Source organism: Thermobia domestica, chromosome 12 (genome assembly GCF_964235325.1).
Source record: "Thermobia domestica chromosome 12, izTheDome1.hap1.1, whole genome shotgun sequence".
In the NCBI taxonomy this organism is placed as follows: Eukaryota; Metazoa; Arthropoda; class Insecta; order Zygentoma; family Lepismatidae; genus Thermobia; species Thermobia domestica.
In genome coordinates this window covers 102,501,701-102,513,080 of record NC_137465.1, presented here as the reverse complement: position 1 = coordinate 102,513,080, position 11,380 = coordinate 102,501,701, and the positions used below count along the sequence as shown (strand labels likewise).

Here is an 11,380-nt window from a genome sequence, read left to right as displayed (position 1 = left end):
CATACATACATACATACATACATACATACATACATACATACATACATACATACATACATACATACATACATACATACATACATACATACATACATACATACATACATACATACATACATACATACATACATACATACATACATACATACATACATACATACATACATACATACATACATACATACATACATACATACATACATACATACATACATCCATACATACATACATACATACATACATACATACATACATACATACATACATACATACATACATACATACATACATACATACATACATACATACATACATACATACATACATACATACATACGTTAGATAATTTTTACAAGTGATATGATAAAAACCATAGAAGATTGCAGTAAATGTTAACATTATATCACCTGTCATTTATGTTAACCCGCCCCGCTTCGCTGCGGTCACCCCCGAACGCAATAAACTTTGTTACTTAGATAATTTTTACTTTTTCGCTTTCAAGTGATATGATAAAAACCATTATAACGCCTGTCATTTATGTTAACCCGCCGAGTGACACGGTCATGCGGGTTGCATATAAATACGTTTATTTTTATACCTATGATGAACTAACAAAGGATTTGTACGTAATGGACACCTGAATGGTCAATTATATCAAGACACTGGTAATTGAAAATTAAAGTGATATGATAAAAACCATCTAGGGTCCAAATCCTAATAACCCCCCAAAAATAAAAGAAATTGGTTCAGCCGTATTAGCGTGATGAGCGGACAAAGGATTTGTACGTTCTCTTTTATATATATAGATAGATATTACATAGGTTTTTTTTTTTCAACAAACGGTGTATGCTTTATATTCTATAAAGTTAGATTGGTGGCAAGATTGTTAAATGAAAGTTCGAATGTGATATCTCGAAACTTCTCAATTTACAATAACAATACAATATAAATCAGGACGCGTAATTTCTGGTCGCTATTTGCGACCTAATAATGTAGTTTGGGGGGTAGATATTTGGTCTTTACTTTATTTTCTTCGAATTTCTATCTCACTATTACGTTCAGATCTGAAATTTTGTGTCCTGGTGTGGTCAGGTATTCCCAAATGGTGGAACATTCTAAATACAGTTTTACCTTGCATCATGAAAAAGTAATTATCATAACAATATTTATTGTATCATTTTATTGATGAAAGAATCGCTTTTTGTTTAAAAAGTATTATACGTGGTTTTTCCTTTCTTTTTTCCCCAACCAATAATCACTAACATTGAATAATTTAGTTGTTCTTGTCTCTAGTATGTACAAATTCCGGAACTACTGCTTCTAGTGTTAAACCTTAGTTTACTTCGCACCGTTAATCCCAATGTTTAAATATGACACATTAATATCGAGGAATCAACGAAAAGAACGAATATTGAGCTTGCCTGACATTTCAGTATTTGTGTCAGGAAGCATTTCGTTAAAATTAAATGCTACTTTTTGATGTTTATTAAAGGAAAGGTAATTAATTAATGGACGTATTAAAATGAGATTCATCATCATAATATGATGATCATCAGTGTAGACTACCATGACCATGATAATAGTTCTCTTTCTGTTTACAGGAGCAAATTGTATTCCAGTGGAATCGGGAAGTTTAGGTGGTGTTATTGAAGAAGATGAAGAAGAGAAGTCACCACTTACTCATCCGTTGCAGATCATTAAAGATGATGTACCATTTTCAGACCCGCTTTCGTGTAACGTTCTCAAACAAGAGAATGCCTTAAAACATAATTCCTCGACAAACAATCAAAATATTTCAGGAAAGATCGAAGAATCTAAAATCAGGTCTGAACGCAATGAGTAAGTTTCATTACTTTTACAAAACATTATTTCAGTGTATTGTTATACTGCACATTTCACATAATATCCAAACTTTTGTGCAAAAATTTATTAGAATACTAATTAAAGGCGAATATTTGATTTTATATTTGGTATTTAGAGGAATTACTAATATTAGATGAACTACTGACTTTACGTGAGTAATTTAGTTTCTAGCAAGTATGTTCCTTAATATCACCTACTCAGGTATCTAGGTATTTTATAACCCTTAATATAATGATAGAGAATTTTAGGGAAAATATTAAAAATGAGATTTTATCAATAAAACATTGCAGGTAAAAATCATTTTATAAACGAAATCCAATAGTTTTAAGAGTTCATTTATAGAATCTGTCACCTTAAATATTTGGCCTGCAAATGTTACTTTGTTTTACATCCTCTTGCAACAGTAATAATATCACGGAATCCACTATTAAAATGGAATCCGAACATTATTCAGATATTTATTCAAGGCGTTGTATTCTCAATCGTGTTTCAACCTGCAACTACTCACAGTGAAGACAAGCGCTCTAATCGTGAAATCAGTGACAAGGCTTGAAGGGAGACAGAGTAGATAGTGTCTATTCTTTAGAATTTTATAAGCATTAAGTCTAATTTAACTGGCTTAATATTCCGTAACTTAAAGTTTCTAAACTTGAAATTTGATATATATATATATATATATATATATATATATATATATATATATATATATATATATATATATATATATATATGTGATGAAACTATATGCTTTTCTAGAAACCGTTTCCATGTAAGTAGACATGTCGCATAGCGTTAGCAGAATCTTGAGAAGATTATCCCTTTGTTGGATCCGTATTTCTTGAAGTGTAGGAGTACCAACTGTGCACAAAATTAAAGTACTTTTTTTTTTAATCACCTTTCGAGCTTTCTCTATAAAATTATAAATTATAGTGTAGCGTTGAAGAACCATTTTTTTTTTACATTTTGTCGTTATGTCTCCAACATCCAGATAAAAGAAAAGACCTCCTTATACAAAGGAGATGGTTGATAAACATAAGTGAAAGGTTAGAGGAGAATTGATGGAATGAAAATGTAGGACGAAAGGGGAGACACCTTAGGAATCTTACAGAAATAATGTTGTTCACTACAGGTTTACATACCCAGAAATCTCTTGCTCGGTAGTTAAGCACTGCTACTGAGCCACTGTGCTAATTCCTTCCCATAACATTTGTACCATAGAAGCGAAGTGGAACGTTACAACGCATTCTGTATTTCCCTACAGGAAAATAAGTAATCGTATCATACAATTATCTTATTTTGCTTTGTGTACCAAGTAATCTTTTATTCTGATCTGATTGATTTGCCATTATGTAATAGTGTATGTTCATTATATTTCAGATTTGCGGAGGAGAAACAAAATCAAAATACATTTGAAGAAAATACAAACAAAGAATCGCATAACAAGAACAACGCAGATGAAGATGGAGGAAAAGGAAAGGTAAAAAGGAATATAATTACTCAAAGTACAAAAAGTGAATTACATGAAATTATTTTCTGTTTTTTAATAATCATCATCTGGGAAGAAATAAAAATGTTATGAAACGCATTCTTTTCTAATCAGAATGTATTGACAGAACTGAGTATATTGCATTATGTCATTTAGCTGATTCGTCTCATTTATATTGTGTCAAAAAGAGTGTTAAGAGTGGGCAAACAAGAGCTGAATTCGTCATGTTTGTTGCTTACAGAAATTTTTAGTTGTTGCAAGGAGGTCGCAGACTAAAAATCTATAATCACAATAGTGACCTGAAATCATTACTGTGCATATCAAAAATTCTTCGAAAGTTAATCGATATTTCAAGCAAATTTATGGATTGCTTTTCTTCAGAATGATTTAAAGCTTAAATTGTGTTATGTGACAGGCTAATGACATACTTAAGTATTGTTCTTCAGTGATGATAAATAGATTTTAAGAATCTATGGATCCAGCGATTAAATAAGTACCGGAAAACTCTCTATAGAGAATATTTTTTATTATTATTTCGAGTTATTTTACAAATTACTAAATAGAGCACTATTTAATTTCTATTTCTATTCAGAGATAAATAATACCATATTTTATGAACAATTTCTTAAAGTTCTTCCTTTTCGTCATCTACTCATCTCGAGTAGAAAATTACTAGCAGCCATCCAAGATGTCGCTTTGAGTGCCACTGTTATCAGTATATATTTGTAACCAGATTGGTGAGTTTCGTGATAATTTGTATCAAACAATGTGTAAAATGTGCTTTCAAATGTATTCATCAGTTTCATTTTTGTTAATAAAGTAATTATTATTAATAATTATGCCAGTTTTGTCAATATACCTTTTTTCCGTGGTAAGACGGGTTCTTGGCTGTGATAATTGGCCTGAAATATATTTCTTTCATAATTTCGCCATTCCAATTTGCATTTAATTTTCGAATTTGTTTGTTCCAAATGCTTCAACAGAATTTGTAATTGTTCTTCTGTCTTATTAGAACAGGAAAGAGAGAATGCCTTAGATCTTACATTTTATAGAAGTCAGAATAAATTCCAATCAAATATATATAATACTTCAGTTAACATCTTTGTACGGAAAAAGTTGGCCCATCCTTAGCAGGTAAAAAGCTAATATTTGGATTAATATGTATATAATAACTTACAGATTAAGGACCTCACATAATGACTTGCTAGAAGGATTAAATAACGTTGCTAGTGTTGGTATAGCTAATGGGTATGAGATTACTTTGGTAGGTTAGCGGAAGTAGGCGCACAACATTTCTATGGGTACAAAAACTGGAAATGTAGTGGATTCAGGAAAGAAAAGATGAGAAGTTCTTAAATGGGTCTCGTTTTTATTATTTCCTTGTTTGGCATCTAGATTAGTAAAAATTACTGAAAAATATAATTTGAAAATATTTTAAAAACCATCTTTAAATTTAGAAAGGAGTCTGAGTCCGTATAAGAGTTATTTTGTCTATAAAAATTCATTAAGTGGCATTTAGCAAATACTTTGCATTTATAAGGAATCGTACGAAGCTTGTTAAGAAATAAAGATACAGACACTTTTGCACATCAGGGGAAAAGTGTGTACCAAAATTGGCAACACTAGTGATAACCTTGATCTGTAAGACTAGGATTGGGAATGGTTCTTAAGTGCTGCGCTGAATTTTGTGCGAGGAGCATGCTTTGGAAATGGCAGCAGCAATCAAATCCTGCAGCGTGATCAGGTTTTTGGAGGCACAAGGAACGTCCTTCGAGAAATAGTGTCTGTGTGTGGAAAAGGAATTGAAAAAATGTGGTGAAGTGGTGCCGTGCCTTCGCAGAACGTGGGTGTGATATTCAAGGTGAAGAAAGGAGCGGGAGGCCGTCCGTGAACACTGACGACCTTCGCAATCTCAAGAAGCTGCTTGCACGTTTTCATTGGAACGTCCTTGAAAAATCACCATATAACCTCGATCTCGCACGCAGCTATTACCATATTTTCCTGAATCTAAAGAATCATCTTGGTCAAAATTACTTTATGACAATGACGAGGTCAGGGAAGAAGTCGTAACGTAGTTCCAGATGCAGGCGCCGATTTTTTACGATTGTGGAATACATAAACTAGTTCCGCATTTAAATAATTGTTTGGACAATGGTGGCACTTATGCGAGTAAATAGCCTCTGTATCAGTGTATTCATTGTAGCTTTCTTTGCGTCCAATACATTTCTTGCATATTATTTTTCGTTTGTGTCTTTATTTTCCTGACAAGTTTCGTACATTGTTATGACAAAAAGAAATATTAACATTAGAGTTTAGGAACACATTAAGGAATCGATGGAATACTAAGAAACTATTCTAAACCTTTACAAAAATCAAAATATACGGTTCACGATTTTGCTATTTTGCACGTGCTACCTCTCAAATTGAAAAAAATGTATTTGAGGCCTATTACATCATAGACAAGAACCCAAGTCTTAACACGGAAAAAGAGAATCTTGACGACGACTAGGATAACATTGTTAATAATTTTATTAATAAAAATCAAATTACTAAACATATTTAAAAGTACTTAGTCCACAAAGTTTGATACAAGGTATCACAAAATTTACAAATATGTGTTGGCAACAGTGACACTCCAAGGCAACATCTTAGATGACTACTGGTACTAGAGATGAGTGGATGATGGAGGAAGAATTCTTAACAAATTGTTCATAAAATGTGTTATTACTTATATGCAAACAAAAATAGAAATCAAATAGTGCACTATTTAGTAATTTATAAAATACCTTGAATGAATTGTATATAAAATATTCTCTAAAGAGAGTTTACCGTTAAATTTTTATTTATTGGATCCATAGATTCTTACAATTTATTTATCACCAGTGAATTACCATACTTAAGTATGTGATTAGCTAGCACTAACACATTTAAGCTTAAAACTGTCCTGAAGAAGAGCAGTCCCTAAATTTGCTTGAAATATCGATGATTTTGGAAGAATTTTTGATCTTACAGGAATACTTCCATTGTATTGTGATTAATATACTGTATGTTTCTTACGTTCAATGGTCAACATCTGTTCCCTAGCTGACCTTCTTAGAGATATCTTTAGACTACACGTTTCTTCTTTTATTTATAGAGTGAAGACCTCCGGTTAGACCCACCACCAGTGATTTTAGAGCCAATTAGTGTTCCTTATTTAAATCCCCTTGTTCTACGGAAAGAAGTAGAGAATATCCTTGATCTAGAAGGGGATGTCTCCCTAACTAGACCTCAATTTGTGGACGAACATCCGATTATATATTGGAATATGGTGAGTAATGCAATGAAAATGTTCATTATTGAAGTAATAAGTTAAAAGGAAAAAAGAAATAGTATGAGAACGACAGGTTTATGAAACAAACTAATTATAAACACTTGTTGGCCATTTGGTTATTGATATTGGAATCATTGACTAGTAAACAAAAAGAAGAGGGGAGAGTTTTTCCTAAGTAAAGCACACTAGTGTCTGAATTGAACAATTATATGCATTAGGGCGGAGAAGTGGAGGGGAAAATAACATGGAATATAATAAATGTAAGTTACAAAACTAATGTATCTGTGAGAAATGGGTCATTCCACTTCAAATCATCCAGCAATATGTCTTTTTTAACTCACTATCTCAGATTTTCATGTAACTTCTGTCACTTGTTAGAAGCGCGATAGTCATTACGTGTATGAAGTTTTCCTCCTTAGACCAAATAGGTTTGGAGTTAGAGGCGACCAAAGTTTGGGAAAATGGCACATGCACACAACATCCGAGATTCTGCTTGGAGACTGCACCCAAAATTGAAAATTTTATAGCTCAAGATCTAACAAACATAGCTGCGAGAAAATTTTCTCAGAGGAGAACCAAGGTTTGTAGATTTCAGAAGGAAAGCAAAAAAATATCAAGGGAGCCAACTCCTGTCTGTTAAACAAAAGAACCGTTGTAACTTATTTATATGGGGCGAAAACACTGCATCACTAAACAAGATTTATTATGAAAGGTACAGATGTTTTGGTGTTGATTTTTGTCCTGAGCTAAACGTTAATCTCTGCTCAAAAGAGTAATGAAAGAAAAGCAGTGAGATTTGGGGTACATGCTAATATTATTAATAAATGTTATAAATTTATAAATTGTTAAATTACAAATTACAATATATATATATATATATATATATATATATATATATATATATATATATGCTTGAATTGTGGGGGTGGAGTATCCCAAACATTGCGCCCAAACCAAGACAGGATGAGCGCAAGTACAAAATGCAATATAACCGGACACTTACTTCTTATAAATAAATAACAAATAAAATAAAGAAATGAAAGAAGTCTCTGAACTCATTCATTTGTTATTTTGAAAAACAAGTTTTACATATTTAACACAAATTAATATCGCTTCTAAAATAGATACATATGTGAAGTGCTCATAATACATATGCACATACAGGCAATGTGGTGAACAGTGTTGCCACCTTAAAGCATTAATTCAGACATCCTACGACACCTACTATTTAAGACGTTTGGGAATTTGGTACGTTGCACACTATATTTCTGTACCTTACTGATCATGAAGACAAGTTATTACAAACAAACAAATTTCTTATTAATTTTTTAGATCATTACTGTAAGCTTGCATATATATGAGCTCCTTTTATTAATATATGATATCACAACCGTCAAAAAGGCGTTCTCAATATATGGTCACTGAATTGTCGAAGCACAGCAGCTAGGCTGTGTTACAAGCTATGTGATCTGAATAGAGGGCACCGACTTCAGGAGTGAGAGTGTGTGTGGCTGTTCTGGGAAGCGAACTGGGTAGTGTAGTGGTTAACGTATGCCAAAGATCCCAGGTTCGAGTTTCGGTTCAATCATTCACTTTCTCACTCTTTGTGTCTTACTGAATTCTCACCTAGAGGATCTGGTGTGTAAAAGATTCGGTTCTTTCTTCCTTTCCTTAATAAACTCAAAAGCTACTCACCTTGCTCTGCTATGTCTTGTCGTTAACTTGAGTAAACGTGTTAGTCGTTGAATTTTCCCAGACAAATTTTATCATTGTTAGTCAAAGGTAAGAAAACGTTATAGTGGGAATAGCATGTATGGAAATAGTACATATGAAATAATAGTAATAATAACACTGGCCGACGTCAGTTTAGTTACAGAAGGGAAAACCTCTGAATCTGACTAATTTCAGGATGCTGAATTCGAAATTGATAGCCGTTTTTACTACATCAGCTCGTATTTTGGCGTTATGCATTATGTTATTGCCAATTTTGCCATTTTGTAGGGACGGCTTCAGTTGTCATTGAAGTAACCACTCTGACAATGCTATTTGAGTAAGAAATAAATTAGATGTCACTCAGTTGGCAACAGAGAGAGAACCCCCCTTGTTGTTGGCATATATATATATATAACAATTAATACCGGGAGAACGGGGATGATTGAAATGCTTGACACTTGTGTTCCTCCCCCTTCTTTGTTTGTTTGTTTTTAGACCACTGAACCGGTCTAAAAAAAGGGTCTGTGTGGCAACAATGAGCGGCACAATGACGCGGGCAAAGAAAGCGCCGACTGCGCCGTTATTGCGTGGCTCAGTCTTGCTCTTATGCATTGCAGTAAGTAATCTCTCAAGTGTATAAGTATTTTGTCGGGAGAATTGACTTGGAATTTTTACGTCAGTAACTTCAGTTTTATTTTACCGTATTTTTAGAACTGTTTGCCTGTGTTTTCAGTATCTTTTAGTGATTTTATGGAATAAGTGGTTGTGCTGTTGCTCTAACGTAAGTTTCACTTTCCTGTGCAAAATGTTAAGTTCTTCCCGCAGAGGATGTAAAAACTCACCGGACAGATTTTGTTATATCTGTGGCGTATTTATGGTTAAGTCGCAGATTAGATCGATAAATGATGACGTTAGGAAAGCATATTATTTTTATTTTGGCTGCAAGATCGGTGATCAAGGTAAAAGCTGGGCCCCTCATGTGTGTTGTTTGATGTGTTATGGCTTAAAGGAACCAAACGAAGGATGTCTTTTGCTGTTCCGATGATATAGAGAGAACCCCGGAATCATTATGATGATTGCTATTTCTGTGTGACGAATACATCAGGAAGTAACAAGAAGAAACAACGGGCCATCGAATACCCAAACTTGCATCCGCGATCAGACCAGTGCCCCATGGAGAAAATTTTTCCTGTACCTACTCCTCCGAAAGATTGGGAAACTATCGATATTACAGCGCCTACAGGAAGCGATGAGGACACCAACTCAATATTTGCAGATGAAGATCCGAGAGACAGTTCCTTCCACGTAAAAGATGAGCCTCACTTCATCCTACAACATAAGTTGAATGATTTAGTGAGAGAGTTACAACTTTCGAAAGAGAAAGCTCAACTTTTTGGTGCTAGACTCAAAGAGTGGAATTTACTGGCTCCTGGAACTACTTACACTCACTACAGGAAAAGGAACGAGCCCTTTTCAGAATACTACAGAATGGAAGGTTCCCTTTGCGTATGCACGGATATCAGTGGTGTGATGAATAAATTAGAAATTCAACATGATCCATCCGATTGGCCTATTTTCATAGATCCGTCTAAGTACAGTCTGAAAACAGTTTTACTTCATAATGGAAATAAGCTGCCGTCTATTCCTGTGGCACTCTGTTTCGATGAAAGAGACTTACGAGAATCTCGCACTCATTTTAAATCGTATTAACTACAAAGAATATGGTTGGCAAATTTGCGGAGATTTGAAAGTTATTGCAATATTACTTGGTCTGCAAGGTGGATTTACAAAGTACTGTTGTTTTTTGTGTCTTTGGGACTCAAGAGCCACAGGAAAACATTTTTCACAAAAAGAGTGGCCCCCGAGAGAGACATTTAAGTCCGGTAACAACAGTGTCAAGTATGAGTCTCTAATCGGTCCAGCCAAGGTGCTGCTTCCACCTCTTCATATTAAGTTGGGCCTCGTGAAGAATTTCATAAAAGCTATGGACAAAGAAGGTGAAGGATTTAAGTATCTTAGACAGTGTTTTTCAAAACTAAGTGATGGTAAATTAAATGAAGGAGTTTTCACAGGACCTGATATTCGCAAACTTATCCATGATGTATTGTTTGAACAGAGTTTAAACGACAAAGAGTTAAATGCCTAGCGTGCTTTTGATCAAGTTGTAAAATGTATTTTGGACAAAACTAAAGCTCAAAATTACGAGGCTCTGGTGCAGCAACTTCTTGTCGCATATGAAGCTCTGGGATGTCGCATGTCTTTGAAAATCCACTTTCTGCACTCCCACCTCAACTTCTTTCCAGAAAATCTTGCAGATGTAAGCGACGAAATGGGAGAACGGTTTCACCAGGATATAAGAACGATGGAAACTCGATATCAAAGACGTTGGGACCCTGCAATGATGGGGGACTATTGCTGGTCGGTGAAGAGAGAGGACCCAACATTTCATAAAAGAAAAAAGTAAAGTAGATGGTGTTATTTACAGCTCTAAACATTAGACTTTATAAATAACTGTGTATATAAATGCTAATAGGCCTATACTAACAGAATATATATGTATATATATATAGTTTTTTTTAGTGCTAATACACAAACAGAATATATAGTTTTTTAACTGGTTTGATTCAATAAATTAATTTTAAGAATTTTTAAAACTGAATGTCGTTCTTGACCAACTGTCGAAATGAAGTTGATTCCCTTTCGGCACGCAAACAGCTCATTGGCCGGTATACTTCATGATAGCTCATTTCCCTATTATGGTAAATTTGGCAACTATGCGTTACACAAAAATGCGAGCTAATGTAGTAAAATGGATATCATATTCATATTCAGGGACCTAAAATTAGTCAGAATCAGTGAGTTTTGTTTCTGTAACTTTTCAAAAGTTTAAAAACGTCGGCCTGTGTAATAATAACAATAAACATATTTAAGTTGGATAATAAAAACTTCCTGCTACACAGCACATCTCAAATCTTAGCGCTTGTTCTATTGTTTGTGAGAAAGGT

At 33.9% G+C, this 11,380-nt stretch overlaps 1 protein-coding gene across 7 annotated transcripts in view; it reads left to right on the top strand.

Moving 5' to 3' along the window:
- The window catches only part of LOC145666559 (DENN domain-containing protein Crag-like), a 252,916-nt gene that overhangs the window by 225,832 nt on the left and 15,704 nt on the right, over nucleotides 1–11,380 (top strand). For 6 of the 7 annotated variants that reach the window (XM_081733900.1, XM_081733897.1, XM_081733896.1 and 3 more), the window contains 3 exons: nucleotides 1,602–1,839; nucleotides 3,241–3,340; nucleotides 6,486–6,659. In XM_081733900.1, the coding sequence (XP_081590026.1) occupies nucleotides 1,602–1,839; nucleotides 3,241–3,340; nucleotides 6,486–6,659 (512 nt within the window). The remainder of the gene's footprint in view (nucleotides 1–1,601; nucleotides 1,840–3,240; nucleotides 3,341–6,485; nucleotides 6,660–11,380) is intronic. The other variant, XM_081733899.1, reaches the window with a different exon arrangement.